This window comes from Bos indicus, chromosome 16 (genome assembly GCF_029378745.1).
Source record: "Bos indicus isolate NIAB-ARS_2022 breed Sahiwal x Tharparkar chromosome 16, NIAB-ARS_B.indTharparkar_mat_pri_1.0, whole genome shotgun sequence".
NCBI lineage: Eukaryota > Metazoa > Chordata > Mammalia > Artiodactyla > Bovidae > Bos > Bos indicus.
In genome coordinates, this window is record NC_091775.1 from 22,628,391 (window position 1) to 22,646,035 (window position 17,645).

At 41.8% G+C, this 17,645-nt stretch overlaps 1 protein-coding gene across 2 annotated transcripts in view; it reads left to right on the forward strand.

The window, feature by feature from the left end:
- Positions 1–1,302: 1,302 nt before the first annotated feature.
- RRP15 (ribosomal RNA processing 15 homolog) overlaps positions 1,303–17,645 on the forward strand; it is a 53,194-nt gene continuing 36,851 nt past the window's right edge. The window contains exons 1-3 of one of the 2 annotated variants that reach the window (XM_070767954.1): positions 1,303–1,665; positions 14,040–14,314; positions 16,767–16,864. In XM_070767954.1, coding sequence (XP_070624055.1) covers positions 1,461–1,665; positions 14,040–14,314; positions 16,767–16,864 — 578 coding nt within the window. In that variant the 5' untranslated portion in view covers positions 1,303–1,460. The remainder of the gene's footprint in view (positions 1,666–14,039; positions 14,315–16,766; positions 16,865–17,645) is intronic. The other variant, XM_019976653.2, reaches the window with a different exon arrangement.

A 17,645-nucleotide genomic window follows, 5' to 3' on the forward strand; every position in this document is an offset into this window, starting at 1 on the left:
CTGATCCAAGGATCCAACTGGAGTCTCTTGCATCTCCTGCATTGGCAGGCAATCACTGCCACCTGGGAAGCCCCCTTAATACCTCCCACTATTCCAAAAATGAATAACCTTTAGTGGAACATTTAACAGTGCTGTAGGCTGGCAGGGACAGTAGTTGGGTACTGATAATATTTCCATCACAACACCCATTCTAACTTTGTATCAGTCAAGGCCAATCAGGAGATGGATACCACTTAGGAATTTGATTATACATTTTAATATAAGTTTGAGCCCCGCGGCTCAGACAGTAAAGAATCCGCCTGCAATGTAGGAGACCTGGGTTCAGTCCCTGAGTTGGGAAGATCCCGTGATTCCACAGAGGATCGTAATAGCAAGGGACTGCGCTAATAAGTGAAGAGAACTCTAAAGAATATAGTAATAGCAGTTAAAAGAAGTAGAGAGATACAGCACCCAAAGAAAAAGTGTGCTCCCTCCCCCTTTAGAAATTTTGGGTATTAAAAAAACCAAGAATGCTCTTCCAAGAAAATGCTAAGCTTACAGAAAGCCTTTAGACTATGCCCGGCCTATAGAACACAATGTAAGAATATGCTACATTATCCTTTCGACTTATTAACTTTGTGAATGGTATTTGTCGTTCATTCATTTATCGCTTCTAATAATGTATGTCTGAGTTCCTACCTTGGGCCAGGTCCCATTGCTGGCTTGGGGGCAGGATGGTGAATGAAATGTGGTCCTTACTGAGAAGGAGCCGACAAGTCAGGGAAAAGGAATAGCGGCGGATTGTGGTAGCAGCTTTGGGGAAAGCGGGGCTGGGAAAACAGGTGACAAAGGCTGACCTCAGGGAGAAGCCGGCCTCGGGAGGGAGGCAGGGGCATCTTGCCAAGGGCAGAGCTGTTCCAGCCTCGGTCTACACCGCGCGGGAGGGCGCCGCAAGCCTACCGGGCGGAGCTAGGTCCGAGGCAGGAGGATGGGGCTGGAGTGCTTCACACCCAGGACCCCGGGGAAGAAATCCAGATTCTTGTCGGTGTGCAATTGGAAGCCACTCAGGGGTTAATCCGGAGAAGGCAATGGCAGCCCACGCCAGTACTATTGCCTGGAAAATCTCATGGACGGCGGAGCCTGCTGGCCTGCCGTCTATGGGGTCGCACAGAATCGGACACGACTGACGCGACTTAGCAGCAGCAGCAGCAGCAGGGTCGGGTTGGGGTCAGAGTGGGGCGGCGGGCCAGGACCAGGGCGAGCTGGCAGACTCGGAGGAGAACTTACACTCACTGATTTTTTTTTTTTTTTTTCATTATTATTATTTTTTACTGGAGCCGGTAGCTCGGGAAGACAACTAACAAGTCCTCTTCCCCCGAATTCTGAAGCTCCAGCCAGAGAACTCCCGTTAGATGGCCCCGCCCCGGAACCTTGTTTCACCGGAACTTTGCTTTACTGGAACCTTGTTTCGTCAGAACTAGATGCCGAAGTTCCCTGTGTTACTGCCGGACGCAAATGTAACTGAACGCTTCCGGTTAGGAATCATGGCAGCGGCCGTTGGAGACTCACGTGTGAGTGCGGGGAAAAAGCTGAAAATTTCACTAAGGAAGAAGAGGATGAAAATGGTAGTCGCGTCTGTAGCATCGGAGCTGGAAGATAAGGACAAAGACGCTTCCGATAATGAAGGTAACCTACTTGGGCTGAGCTTTGGCTACTCAGAGAAAAGGCCGGGCTGAGTTTGCGGGAGCAGGGGGTGCGAGTGAATTTCCCTCTGGCAGCCCGAATTTCATCTCCCCAGGACGGCAAAGGGGCGAGTTTGGCTCCGTGTGAGAAGGTTTGAGAAAGTGGTGTTCAGGGGAAGGAAGGTCGCTCTCGCGTGTTAAAGCCTCCAACTTAGTTTATTAGACATTTTCATTGTCACTGTAATTAACTTCTTGTAAGCAAGATGAGTCTGTTGCTTTTTTTATAGCAGCAGCGGAAAAAAAAGAAAAAAAAAAAGGAGGCTTACGGTAGCAAGGGGCGAAAGGAAGGGCGATATTTAAAATTACAAGAATGAGTTGGGTCTCCTAGGGAGCAAGGAGGGAAAGTCCGAGAGAGGCTTATAAGGAGCAAGGATGGAAAGGCGGAGAGACGAAGACGGCCGGTATACTTGAATTTTCTTGTGCAGTAGGTGCGTGCGTATGTTGGGGAATTAGGGATGGGATACTAGTGAGGAAACCGTAGGTGGTTAAAGTAGAATAAATAAAAGTAGCGGTTGATAAAGATGTTTTTTCAGAGACGTTTATACTGAAAGGAAGGAAATGTATTTTGAGGCTTTCGACTATGATATGCCCATGCTGCCACTCTTTCCCATCGTTCTTGGCACTGGCTTCTCAGGTTACATGGGATCGCAGACGACCCCTGATCTTCTGCTCAGAGATTGCTCCTTAATATATTGAGAGGTGGTTACAAAGGTAGTTCTCATGATCCTGGTCCAGTTAACAATAAGGATGGAGACAGAGAAATCCATGTCCTGTAGAACCCAGTCGAGGCATTGCTTCCTTCTGTCTTATACAGAAACTTCATACTGTATGATTATTTTTATTTTAACGTGTCTTTCTCCTTATGGATACAAGTCGTTTAAGTGCTGGAACATGTCTTCTTTATCTTTATTCTCATGGGGCCTCCCTTATACATTTTGGTACTAAGTAAGTTTTCTTGCTGAATATAAATAAGGAATCATTTCATCAGGGCCTTAATTTTCTAAGTCTGGGGGTAGACAGCGCAGTTTTCTCAGACACAGGGAAAGCACACACAGCGGCATGTAGTCTCCTGAAACACATGGCTAGTTAGGTTGAAATGAATTATTGGCTGTGGCTCTAGCTATTCAGAGGTGTTATTGAGACTAGGAACAGGATAAAGCCAGATTGTAGAGGGCCCTGTGTGCCATATGAAGAAGATTGGATTCTCTATTAGTAGGCAATATGGAGCTCTTGAGACATTTTAAGCAAGAGAATGCCACTTCTTTATAAGTATCACTGCTAACTGTATGGTGACTGCCATAGAGTGCCAGAACAGTTAGGCAGAGTTGCAAAGCTCCACTAGGGATTTCACTAGGAAAGTACAGTGAAGACTGTACAGTGAAGAGAGAGGGTCCCCACTTGAAATGTTTTTCAGAAGGAAAGCATTCAATTTTCTAGACAACCAACTTCCAAATAAATTTGTAGCACCATAGATTTTGGGTATATTTCTGTTAGAGGAATTAGGTAGTAATAATAATAGTTTAGGTACTGTGTCACTTTAATTATCATAACAATCCTGTAAGACAGGGTTATTGTTAATATTATCCTCATTTTACTTGTAAGAAACTGAGATGTAGAGAGTTTATATCTTGCTCCCGCAGTGCACAAGCTGATAAGTTGATAGAGGACACAACCAGCACTGGAGCTTGCTCTGGAGCTTTTTCTCTGACCCCTCAGATCAGATCTGATCAGATCAGTCGCTCAGTCGTGCCGACTCTTTGCCACCCCATGAATCACAGCACGCCAGGCCTCTCTGTCCATCACCAACTCCCGGAGTTCACTCAGACTCAAGTCCATCGAGTCGGTGATGCCATCCAGCCATCTCATCCTCTGTCGTCCCCTTCTCCTCCTGCCCCCAATCCCTCCCAGCATCAGAGTCTTTTCCAATGAGTCAACTCTTCCCATGAGGTGGCCAAAGTACTGGAGTTTCAGCTTTAGCGTCATTCCTTCCAAAGAAATCCCAGGACTGATCTCCTTCAGAATGGACTGGTTGGATTTCCTTGCAGTCCAAGGGACTCTCAAGAGTCTTCTCCAACACTACAGTTCCCTGATAAGGTTGAGGAACCAGGAGTACAGAAATGATCAAACAAAACAAAACTTTCTGGAAAGTAAAAGACCAGGGCCACAGAATCTAAAGCAAGAATTGGTTATGAGCAGACCATGGTATTGAGACAGGTTTTTGTTCCACTCTCTAAGGTTTGATCACTAAGGGGTGTTTTTGTGGTCAGATTTTATAGCAGTCTTTCTCCCGTTTATAACTGTAGTCTTCCTTCCTTCCTCTCTTCTTCCATCCTTTCTTTTCTCCTAAAATCTGTGTATTATCTCCAGAAATAAATGATCACTCTTTTCTCAGTTGTATAAGAGGCATCTGTGTTTGTACTGCCTTTCAGAGGGATTTTGGGCTTCTTAGTAGGGAACTTGCCTCAGTTCCCTCATCCATAAAATGGATGTGGTAATAGTGTCTCCTCAGGATTGTTGTGAAGATTCAATGGGCTCATGTATGTAAAGCATTTAATTTAATGGTTGGCACATGGCAACCATAAAATAAATACCATACCATTGCGGCTCAATGGTAAAGAATCTGCCTGCCAGTGCAGGAGATGAGGGTTCGATCCCTGGGTTGGGAAGATCCCCTGGAGAAGAAAATGACAGCCTACTCCAGTATTCTTGCTTGGGAAATCCTATGGACAGAGGACCCTGGTGAGCAACAGTCCATAGTTTCGCAAAGAGTCAGGCACTATTTAGCGACTAAACAACAACAGCCTACTCATAAATATTTGGAGTCATGATCGTGACATCTTTTCTGATCTAACAAAACTTCTAGTCCCATCTCTCAGCCACCCAATAAGCCTTCCAGCCTTTGATAACAGCGGTGGAGCTTTCTCCAGAAAAGAGGTTAAAATTTCCTCAGGTAACCCTACAAGGGAGCTGATGGCCTTTCTGTTTTACAGATGAGGAAACAGGCTTGGAGATACCGTTTTCCATTATAGTAGAAAGCCTCTCAGTGGAAAACTGTCCGTCCATAGATGCCAGGTGTTCTCTCTTAATTCTGTCCTTCTTACTCTGTAATTAACCATTCAGTCATGTTTTCGTGGTAAAATTAGGCATGAATAGTGGTTCTATTTATTTTTTAGGGATAGTGATTTTGACAACCATGGATTGTCTCTGTCTAGTTGTTCTGTGGATAGCGTGCACTTAATATTTGCCAGGCTGAATTCATGATTTCATCTTCAAAACAGAACCCAGTGGATGAGGAGGATGGCCTGTGTCACTGTGCACTGGTGATCTGCATGTGACCTGACGGCTGTTTACTCCTCCGGGCACACATCTTGCTGCCCCTTGGCTTGCTGGTGACACGGTATCTGAGCTCCTCATCTCTTGAACACAGTTCCTCTCCGCCCTCCTCGCCATGCTTGTGCTGGCCCACTAGGTACTCTCTTTTTCCCTTCACTTTCTCTTGACCAGCTTGTCTAGATTTCTACTTAGTTGTCTCCCTCTGCCTTTTCTTTCAGGATTTAGAATGTGTCTCTTCAATAAAAGACAAATAATAAAAGACCTTTTATGTAATAAATTCAGTAATGTAGGTCCTTTCGGAGAAGGCAATGGCACCCCACTCCAGTACTCTTTTGCCTGGAAACTCCCATGGACCGAGGAGCCTGGTAGGCTGCAGTCCATGGGGTCTCGAAGAGTCAGACATGACTGAGCTACTTCACTTTCACTTTTCACTTTCATGCATTGGAAAAGGTAATGGCAACCCACTCCAGTGTTCTTGCCTGGAGAATCCCAGGGACGGGGGAGCCTGGTGGGCTGCTGTCTATGGGGTCGCACAGAGTCGGACACAACTGAAGCTGCTTAGCAGCAGCAGCAGGCCCTTTGGATGGAGATGTTTTCCTTTGATTTAACTCAGAATTTTCTATTTAATATAAGAAATGGATTTTTTTTTCCTCCTGTGAAATCAGGTATTTCTGGAAAGATGATACATAAAAACAGCTTTCTCTTTTTTTAAATTTTAATTTATTTATTTGGCTGCTTCGAGTATTAATTGCAGCAAGCGGGTTTAACTGCCCCACAATATGCAGGATCTTAGCTCCCTGCCAGGGATTGAACCTGTGTCCCCTGCATTGGAAAGCAGATTTCTTAACCACTGGACCACCAGGAAAGTCCCCAGAAATAGCTTTTTTGTTCAGATATTTGTGTACGTGTGGCCTTGGCAGAACTATATTGTTATAAAAAGTTCACAGAGACTGGATTCTGAAAGACTATAAAGGCAGGCAATTGAAGTGGCCTTCAGACACATGAGGAATCAGCGTGCACATTACAGGCTTGTTACTGAAGTGTACAGCTCATTTTATCAGGGAGTTGAGTTAGACACTTATGTTTGAATTTTAATTGGTTCATAAAAATTGATAAGGATGTGCCTTATATCAACATTTGAAAGCAGCTTCCTTCAGCGAGATGCTACTTATGTTTCCTAGAAAAACACACAAGTATAGCTCATGTGTTGTTTGCACTTTTATTTTTTATCTTTTGGCTTTAATTTCTTTTGACATGTTGTGTAAGAAAGGTAGAAAATGGTGCTTTCATGAGTGTAAAACTCTTGGATATTGTTTGTCAGACGTTGCAGAAGTTTCCTAGTTCCCTTACCTTAAAGCTTTGGTAAAAGCTGTGTTTCAGAACTTGGCATGAATCCTGATACATGATGTAGTACTCGATATCCATTTATTATAAAATTGGAAACTTCTCTTAATGTGATTTTTACACTCTCTTCTCATGTACCAGATATCACTGAGGTTACAGATTAGCAGAAGTTATATGTGATATAAACTTGAATGATAGCAAAATGATTCAGACTGTAAGTTTTGATAAATTGTAATACTTACTCTTCAGTAGGGTTTGAACTTTGGTCACAGTAAAATTACGAATGATCCCAAATCAGAAATATGTGTAAGGTAAGATGCCTTAGTCAGCATTAGAGTAATACATAAATGCCAAGCATTATAAAGGAGAGGATGACACCCCTACATGAGTTAACCTGGAGCTACTCAGATTTATTGAATTAATACCTTGTTGGTGGTTTAGATACCGTGTATGCTTGGCTCTTATGTTTGTAGTCTAAATAAAAAACACAGCCTTCCCATTCAGTAGATCAATTCAGGTGAAAAAAATGAAAACAGTGGTGATGATATCAAGTATTATAAAGAGCAGTAATGGCAACCCGTTTCAGTATTCTTGCTTGGGAAATCCTATGGACATAGGAGCCCAGTGGGCTACAGTTCACAAGCTTGCAAAATGTGACTTAGTGACTAAACAACAATAATGATGACCTCTACCTCTGAGTTACTGAATTACTCAGACCTACAGAATTTATGCACTGTTGGAGGTTTATATGCACTGCCTACTTGCTTAAGATTGTAATCTTTATTTAAAAAAAAAAAGCTCTGTAGTCGGTAAATCAACCCATGTAAAAAAAGCCTTGGTCCCATGCCATCAAGTGATTGACTGCTCCCTCATAGCATGTGCCCATATGTCTATAAACTAGAAGGAGGAATGCTAATTTCATTTTTTCTGAATTATTCTGGTCACATATTTGAATAATGGCCATATACTTCTAAAACAAGACTTGATAACAATCCAGTTTAGAAGGTCCTAGGAGGAATCCCTTCCTTTTTTGATAAACTACAAAGTAGTATTTAAGATGTAATAACCTAGCAGATAAATAAACTTTTTATCAAACTGTAACTTATAAGCTTCTGCATCATTTAAGTTACTTAAAATAGCAAAGGAACATGCCTAAGAAATGAAGTATGTCATAGTCCTACTGGAGTAGCAATTTATAGAACAGGCTCAGGAAACAGACTACTTCCGGGCTCTGTCTGGCTTGCCCAGATAGCACATAGTAATCACATCCGACAGTTTGTCCCATGGTGAAACTTTCATTTTAGTTTTGGTTATTTTTATGGAAACCTGAGTAACTTCATTTTTTTTTTTTTTTAGAGGTAAATGCTTTTTTAAAAAGTTCTCAAGTATCAATTTTGAATATTCTAAATTAAGTAGTGAAGGGCAGGAAAGAGCACATGGCGAGATAGAACAGATGTTTTAATACCTGGACTGGGGAGCAGTGGTTTCCTAGAGCTCTGAATGACTAGGGGCGAAATGAGAATGGGATGTGAGTGCTGGCCATTCTGGTTAGCTATGGCTTAGAGAGAAATTCCTCTTTAATTCAAGCTTTATTAAGCTATTGAGTTGGCCAGAAAGTTTGTTCAGGTTTTTGGTAGGATAAACCCAAATGAACTTTTTGGCCAACCCGATGTATTGTGGCTCCTCTCTGCAGTAGTTCAGTTACCTTAGTCTGAGTTGAATGGTGGATTCAGAGCTTTGTAGTGCCTTAAAAATCAGCACCCTGTCACCCCACCTGTTCACTTTGTGACTCTGGACATTTTTAAAACCTTTCTAAGCTTCAGAAGCATTCTCCTTGTAAATAGAATAATAATAGCATCTCAACGCGTGTTGTGAGGATTAAGTGATAATGCATAAAAAGCACTTTAAATAGTACCTAGCCCTAAACACTTGTTGGTTAGTTAATATTCATCATTGTTTTAGAGTGCTTGGGAAGCTATAGGACAGAGATATCGACCGCTTCTGAAACAGAATCAAAGGTGTCTTGCTCACCATGAACCCCTTGTGTATGGGTTAGAGGAGAGCCAAGACTGGGTGGAATTATAGTGGAAGGAGAATTTATTCCCCCTCCCCCTGTCTTTTGTCAATCCTTTTTAGGACTTTTGGGATGCCTCCCTGCTCTGGCTCCCAGGTTCTTAGTCTCCTTGTTTGTCTTCTGATTATTGTCATCTATTTAATGCCTACTGTGTGCCAGAGCTGTGCTAAGTGCTTTTCCTGTGGTAGGTACTGTTTTTGTTCCCAGTTTACTGAGACACAGAGGGGTTAGGTAACTTGCCCAAGATTATGCTTGTGGGAAGGAATGGAAGTGGGGCGTAGCTCCACATCTGCTCATTTTATATTCTTAGTGCTTAACCCCTGTGCTGTAACAGGTCATCGAAAGCTTCCCATTCAGCACCGCACATGTCCTCCAGATTCCAGCCACCAGCGCTGTTTGTTCTTTGTTCCTGTCTTCTCTGCAGCCACATTATGTGTGTCTTGAGGGGTATGGGGGTGGGGGCCGGGGAGGGGTGCAATTGACATGTAAACGTTTCTTATGGGCTAGACACTCCTTTAAGAAACTGAGTTAATTATCATAAAACCTCATGAAGAAGGTACTGTTTTATTGCCATTTTTACAGACAAGGAAACTAAGATTGAGAAGGTAAAAACCTTCAGAAAAGTCACGTAGGTTTGTGTCTGGAGTTAAGATTGAATCAAGCAGCCTGAATTCTGTGTCTTTACTCTTTAACCACTACTAACTGATCTCAAGTTTTTATAAGTTCTGTTTGATTTACAGTAAACTCTAAAGGTGTGAAATAGATGGGGAAACAATGTCAGACTTTATTTTTTGGGGCTCCAAAATCACTGCAGATGGTGATTGCAGCCATGAAATTAAAAGACGCTTACTCCTTGGAAGGAAAGTGACCAACCTAGGTAGCATATTCAAAAGCAGAGACATTTCTTTGCCAACAAAGGTCCGTCTAGTCAAGGCTATGGTTTTTCCTGTGGTCATGTATGGATGTGAGAGTTGGACGGTGAAGAAAGCCGAGCACTGAAGAATTGATGCTTTTGAACTGTGGTGTTGGAGAAGACTTTTGAGAGTCCCTTGGACTACAAGGAGATCCAATCAGCCCATTCTGAAGGAGATCAACCCTGGGATTTCTTTGGAAGGAATGATGCTAAAGCTGAAACTCCAGTACTTTGGCCACCTCATGCGAAGAGTTGAGTCACTGGAAAAGACCCTGATACTGGGAGGGATTGGGGGCAGGAGGAGAAGGGGACAGCAGAGGATGAGATGGCTGGATGGCATCACTGACTTGATGGACGTGAGTTTGAATGAACTCCGGGAGTTGGTGATGGACAGGGAGGCCTGGCATGCTGCAATTCATGGGTCGCAAAGAGTCGCACATGACTGAGCGACTGAACTGAACTAAACTGAACTGAAGATCAAGGTTAAGCAATATCCTTAGTGCTCCCAGATGATAATTGTATTTTAAAAGAACAACCTTCTTAATCCAGTAGAGAAACTTTCTTAAAAGGAGGGATCTGAGGTAAGTGGGAGGTGAAAATAGCAGTAGCAGTTTGGCCACTTACTGGAAGTACACACGTATAGTGCAGAACCTGGGGCTTGATGTATGTATTTTTTCTTGGATGATAAATCAGATTGGCTTATTTATATAAACTAACCAGCTTTTCACACCCTGTTCTTATTGTTCAATCCCCACATCTCCAGTTTCAGCCTATGTGAACTTCTTTATATTTTATAGATGTGTCTGGTGGCTCAGACGGTAAAGCGTCTGTCTACAATGTGGGAGACCCGGGTTCAATCCCTGGGTTGGGAAGATCCCCTGGAGACGGAAATGGCAATGCACTCTAGTACTATTGCCTGGAAAATCCCATGGACAGAGGAGCTCGGTAGGCTACAGTCCATGGGGTTGCAAAGAGTTGGACACGACTGAGCGACTTCACTTCACTTACCTTCTTCAACATCCCCAAGCATTTTGGACATGCTGGTTTCTTCTGCCTGGAGTGTTGTAGTGATGATTACAATAGTAATTTTAACTTTAATACAGAGCATTGACTCAAATCTATAAAGTTTTGGTTCTCAATTCAGTGGTCTTGCCCATGCCTCTTTTGGTTGGCCTTATTGTAGAATCTTACTTCTTTGGCTTTTTCCTTTTCTTGTCATTCCAGCTCTTACTTTACCTTTAAGAAATAACTTGAAATCATCTTATGTAAAAGATACCCCTAAACCTTTTTCTTCGTTATTTTTCTATTAGAAGAATGCTTATAAATTTTAAACCAAAATTTTCTATTGGTGTTAACTGATTTATGTATCTTACTAAATATTTTACTTCCTCAAGGGGAAAATCTAGATTTTTCATTTTCTCCTTCCTTCATCTTCATTCACGAGCACTTGGTAAATATTGAAGGACTGTGAGTTTTTTGAAAAACTTTATCCCAGTTCCAAAAGCTAAGGAAAATAACTCACTTTTCTGCCAGCAGCTCACCATATCTGGGATGAGAGACAGATGGCAAGTTTGAAAGACTGGTGGAAGTTTGGGGAAAGTGCAGCAAGAGACGGAGAGACGCCTCTGCCTATGTGGTTACCTCAGAAGTCTAACCTTGCCCTGCGCAGTGTGGTGGCCACTAGTCACGCTGAAGGAATTAAAACTTCGTCAAGTTAAAAAAAAAACTCAGTGACTTCATTGTACTAGCCTCATGTGAAGGACCCACTGGGCTCTTGTGGTTGGTGGGCAGCTCTGATAAGAGAACATTTCCATAAGCACAGAAGGTTCTGTTGGAACCATTGGTTATTACTTCCAGTAAGCATTCTTTATTACCCTTCCTTAATTTCCAGGTTTTTGAAATAGAATGCAAAATTAGAGTTAATATTTAAAATAACACACAGGACTTCAAAGGAATTTTTTACTTATCTGGGGCCCTTAGATCCCTGGGTTACATCCACTTCTGTTGAGTATCAGTTTGTGGTAAATTCAAAAAAATCTCGTCTTCATTGGCCACAGTAAATTTTTAAGGGCCAGTTCTATTTTCTGACTTGTGTAGTGATTCGCTTTGGTATTCCAGAAGAAAACTTTGTTTTGTAATATGCTAGCTGACCTCATAACATTGACATATTTAAATTTATTTCTAGAACTTACCATCATTTCCATTGGCTATGAATGCATGACGGAAAACTTCTGAGTTAGGGCCTCTTAAAAATATAATAAAATAAAAAGCCATGACTGCAGCAAATTCTTCTGGACTTTTTTTTTTTTTGAATTGGTGGAGTAAGTGCAGGTTGTATGAAATGGTGTTATAAAACGTCATGGATTCATTGTGTCCGTAGCATGCACGTTGTGGTAGTCAAGCTGGGTAAGAAACACACTAAAGAAAAGTAGCCCAGGTTTAGAAATGGAGAAGTGGCTTAGACAGAGAGTCTTTGGCTGCCTTCACAGTGTAGGTGAATGTGAAATTCACTGCAGTTTGTGTGTGACTTCCTTAGGACAAAACACTAGGTGTCAGTGTTGGAGTTTGACATTTTTTACCAGAAACTAGTAAAGACCTCTGCTTCTGATCACTCTGAGATTCTTCATTGACGTAAACCATTGTGCCTCCTTACATTTAGATGAATGCGTACCTAGAAGAAGTACTTTTCAAAGAATTGTTTATTTTGTTGTTAGTACCTGTCCAGTGCTGCTGACTCTGAGGAATAAACATATTCTGTATTAACATACATGTTTTTCACTTAACTACGTTCTCCAAACTCTGTTTCTCAATGTACTTTCCAGGGAACACTGGTCCTAGGAGATACTTCTGGGCTCTGGAATCTGGTGTATAGTAGACACGCAGATTTTCATTGAATGGTAGTGCTTTCAGCTTTTGGCGAAATTTGTATACTTTTTCTTCCATTGCAGGCAGTGAGCATTTTTATGTCACCCAAATCTGCATGTCACATCCTTGTCACGTTCTCAGATTTCGTAAATTTGCCAGGCATACAGGATACAGTAGAGGCTTCAAATTATGTGTCAAATTAAGTTCTCTTTCAAATTTTTTTTTCTTTATTAAGAAATACACAACACATTAGGGCAGTAGAATTATTAATGATTCTTGCTTCTTTATCATGTCCTTTAATTTTTTTGATACCATTAACATACTTTATGTAAGATCATGCTTTTGTAAAGTATTATTTTGCTGTCTGTGTTTAAATGTATTGTTCTGTTACTTTTTGAAGATACTTCATTTTTACTCCTATGCTTGAGACTCATTTTATATATATATAAACTGATTTTTTTAGTATATTTTTATTTGCCATTTTCTAATATCCTGCAAATTTTTGTTTGAAATGTATTAAATACTTAGTTTTCCATCCTTTTGTTTCATGAGTTCTCAGCAAGCAAAAAAACAAAGATATTCGGCAAACGTAATACCAAAAAGCAAGTGTAGTGATGACTAGCTAAGTCAAGTCTTTTCAACAGTTCTGTCTTAATTCATGACTTCAAGTCAAGAGGTTAGGGAGGATCACTCAGAGTGGAAGAGCTGACTGTACAGTCAGTTCCATTCCCTTTGATTGTAGCCATGAGCTAATATAAAACTACTTTTGAAGTATTTCCTAATTTAGCTCCACAGGTTTTTGAAGAGCAAAGCAGAAGCTCTTCAGAAGGCTCTGGATCATATAGTTGCACACAGATTTCGCTGGCACTTTGTGCTCTTGTTGTTAAACTACAATGAGTTTCAGAATTTGAGACAGACTGCAAAACTTAAAGTACCCAGGGGTTCTCGGCAAGTTGGTTTTCAAGCGAGGCCACCAACTGGATCATGTTTTGGCCACTCCTCTGATCTCAGCCGTTTGAATCTTACAGATGACATAGTTCCATGTGTATGCTTGGGGTGGTTCTCAGTGGTTCTGCATGATACAACTCTATAGTGTACAAATCTGTATCCTTCACTCAAAACTTGATATTTTCATGCGGCCATCCAGCAGTGCAGTCAAATTTTGGGCACATATCACTTCATTAGATTATTTTTTCAAAAATGTTGCAACACCCAGTTTATTAATGTTATAGGCAGATTCTATAAAAGGAAACAAGTCTTTAGATTTTCCCGTACCAGGATTCAGGATTTTAAACATCTGGGCCAAAGCCCTCAGAGAACTTACTCTGACTTCTCTGTGCCGTGGAAACACTATTCCATTTTCTTGACAGATTAGTTTTTTGTTGTTACTTGTTTTTAAAATAATATTTGTTAGTCTCTTCAAGTAGTTTAATAACACAATTAAAAGCCTGTGGGTTTGAGCACACCCTGCAGCAGCCCCATGGCAGCATCTGTCACCACGGACCACAGGATGCCCTGAGGCTGGTGGGCTGACTTCCACTCACTGGGCCCTGGGCGCTGACGCTGTGGCGGCCTCCCCTGTCCACATGGCCGGGCCAGGTCTTTGCGGGTGGGCGACGGTAGGATGGAGGGTCCTGCCATTCTCCACTATTAGGGCAGCTGTGGGACTCGGAAATGAGAATGGAGACAGATGGAGAGCCATTAGCCTTAGGAAGGCCCCTGGGGGGTCTCACCATGGCCTTGCCAAACTCTGCCTCCAATATTAAAGTTTAGTTTGTTTCTACTTTAGGTTCTCTAGGAAGCTGTGGATTGGAAAAAGATCACTTTTCCTCTGGTGATGAAGCAGTAGAAGCTGACAACGAAGATGAAGCTGAGCCCCGCGAGGATGACAACGACAGTGCTGCAGAAGCTACTGCGGGGGCTAACGCGGGCTGGGCAGATGCCATGGCTAGGATCCTGAGCAAGAAGATTCCTGAAAGCAAACCCACCATCCTGGTCAGAAACAAAGAGCTGGAAAAGGAAAAGGAGAAGCTAAAGCAAGAGAGACTAGAGAAAAGAAAACAGGTGTGTCCTGCCAGTTGTTCTGTACCTTGGGTGTCAAGGCTAGTTCTCGTTGGCACCACATTGCTTCGTTCAGTGTTTGTCCAGTTAGCATTCCAGTGCGTAACTTGTGTTTTATCTGTGAGTGGATAACCAAGGTTGTGTTCAGAAACCTAGTCTGAATCATTCTCTTGAGCATGTTTTTTATTCATCTAAGCAAAATAATAAAAATGTGAACTCCAAGGAAATGTATCCTTTTAAAAGTCAAGTACTTATACCTGTGCCAGTGACTCCTGGGTTTGAATATCTTATTCAACTTACCTGTTCAGATGCTAACTTTATTAATAAAGTTAACTCTGAACTAATAGAATCATGTTAGTTACTTTTAGCTTAAAGGCTATTTTATGATATAAACCTGTGATGATGTCATTGACAGGGTTGGTTGCAGTTCTGAAACAAACTATTTTACTGATGGATAAACTTGAGTTCATTCTATCTTTTGTTAAACCACTGATGGAAGAAGCTAGACTGGTGCTGTCTGCTAATGAAAGGCCAGAAGTTGGACTTTAAGTTTGCTGTTGTGTATCGCAAAGATAAATGAACAGTAGAACAAGAATATGTCTAAACTATTTGGCTGCTGAAATAGATATTATTTTTTAATGAAAGAAAAATAACTTTCTACGGTCATACTGACAATATAGAAGTGCTCATTTCCAAGAGATACTTTATATGTAAAAAGGAGAGAAAACTTAAGTTTCAGTTGGCATTTGTTTCCTTTTAAGTTCACCATCCCCTTATCTTGTTTCAAGATGAATGTTTCCTTTGTTCCTAATACTGGGTGCCCTCTGTTGGAGGCTGTATAAAGATGGAACTTTTCAAGTGCTGCCCTTCAAAACAGAACGTACTCTATTACTAATTCAGTATTCTCATTGTACTTTATTTAAGATCAACTTTGTCTCTGAGTCTTACTGATAGCTTTTCAACTTAAAATTCGAACCTTTTTTTTTTTTTAATCTGGCAAAAACTAGAGGAGGCTTTAAAAATATCAGAATCCTTAATTACCCCTAGTCCCAGTGTTCCAGTAAGAGAACAATGTTTTAAAGCCAACATAAAGAAATTCCTGACTCTGCTCTAGACCAGAGCTTTGAGTGCTAGAGCTGATGCTGTCCACATAATGCATGAGAGCACGTGTGTTGATCCCGGGAACACGACACAGCAGCCACAGATGCTCTTCAGTATATACTTCCGGGTAGAGTCTGCGTAAATGTGTTTGTTTCTTAACGTTAAGTATTATTGGTTTCCAGAATATTGGCTACCTGTTTCTAATTATAGGTAAAGAAATACATTTCAGAGTTAAAAAATACCTGGGGATCATGCATGCCTGTTATCCCCTCCGTACAAGAGATAATTAAGGATTGACTGTTTTACACTTAAAAGTAAGGTTTTTTATTTCGGGTATAATCTGACAATGAATTTCATTATAGTTAAAATACCTGATTTGGGGAAGAATCTGTTTCTTTAAAAAGGCTCCAGAGTATAGCAAGAGCAAAGATTTGGTTTTACCGTAAACAGATGTTTTCATTAATACAAAGTGAGAGATCAGATGAATGAAGAAAAGGAAAAGATAAAAGGAGACTTTTCCCCACTGGTTCTTCCTGATTTTGATGCTTACTACCAGCTTCTTGATAATTAGTTTATCATATTCAGTATATTTGATGTTTGGTGATATGTTGACCTGAGCAGGGGACCTGGAGAAGCAAGTGTATCGAATCAAGGACCTGAGGTCACGAAGTCCCCTGAGAACAGTTTTGAATGAGATGATGTTGTCTGTGGGATATTCTTATTTCCTAATCCGTTTCTATGTCTGCATTATCGCAGAGAGTCAGCTTGCTGTAGTTTGTGACTGATAAGCCATATACGGCAAGGACAGTGGTCAGATGTGCCATAAGAGGAAAGAAGAACAGTCACTGTTTAAATAGTCTCTATCTGTTACAGTGCTAGTAGGACACCATGCTGTTCTTTTAAAAGCTGATACAAGTTCTTAATAATTCCGGCCGCTGGGGAAGTCAGGTTCTAAAAATAAAGAGAAGCGGTGCTTAAACTCATGGTTACGGAAGAGGGTGGTTTGGCGTCTTGCTGATGCTGCCCTCTGAGGCTTCTGGCGATGGCAGGTTGGGCACGGGGCTCCCTCACCCCCAGCCTGGCCCTCCTGGCTCCGCACGCTGGCAGTGCTCCAGGCCCCTGCTGTCGGAGAGCCTGCCGGCTGCTTACTTGGTGCCTCTCGCATGACACGCTGAGCACTAACCGCAGGCTCCCGGAGCCGGACCCCCGAAAGGGTGGGTTTCTGAAAGGCCCTACGACAAACTAAAGCTCGAATGATTTATTACCTTTGTCCTTTCACAGAGTATCATATCAAAGTGTGCTGCACTTTCAAAAATGCCTAATATTCTTTCACATAACACTATTTATAACACAGCTTGATAAGAAGCGGGAATGGGAAATGATGTGCAGAGTAAAGCCAGATGTTGTCAAAGACAAAGAAACGGAGAGAAATCTTCAGAGAATTGCTACGAGGTAAGACAGTGTTGTTGCCCTTTAAAAACTAAGTGCACTAAAGCTTTATAGTGATCCATTTCTGACGAGGTTTGGTTCTTAAGCTCTGCCTGGTCAGAGCCAAGTGATTTATATCTCAGCCTGCCTACCTGATACTGGATTCAGCCACAGATTTTGGAGGTCTCGTGAGGCAAGAGTCTAATGGGCTAAGTGTGTATGTGGTATGAACCTGTTTTGGATCATCTTGTGTTTTATGGTCACGAGAACATTATAATCAGACCTCTGCCTGTGTTTCTCTTAGGATGCTTATCTAAATTTATGGCACGAGGTGATCATTTTTGTTATCTTGCACTATACTTATGACCTAACAAATTACACATTATAGCAGCTTCGTGTTGTCCTTCCACTCAGCATTTTTTTTTTAATATTGGCACCAACATTTAGTTGATGCCATCTGTGCCCAGAGATGAATAGAATCTGGTGGCTACTGCATGGTCCTTGCCCACTTATATGTGGGGGTTCTAGTCTCTTTGGGAGTAAAGGTGTGTCCTGCGTGTTGGGAACATCTAATGGGAGATTGTGTATGGAGTTGAGGACGGCTCCATGAAGGAGGTAGCAGTTGGATTACCATTTAAAGAATACAACAGTTACATTCAGTGAAATCCCTTTTAACTTCCTAGCTGCCTACAGCAATCCATCTGGGTGTTGGATGGTGAGCCAGTGAGGCTGGATGGCTGAGGGAGTGAGAGCAGGGCCAGGCTGCTGGGTGTCCCTGGGCAGTTACTTAATTTCCTTCTGTCTC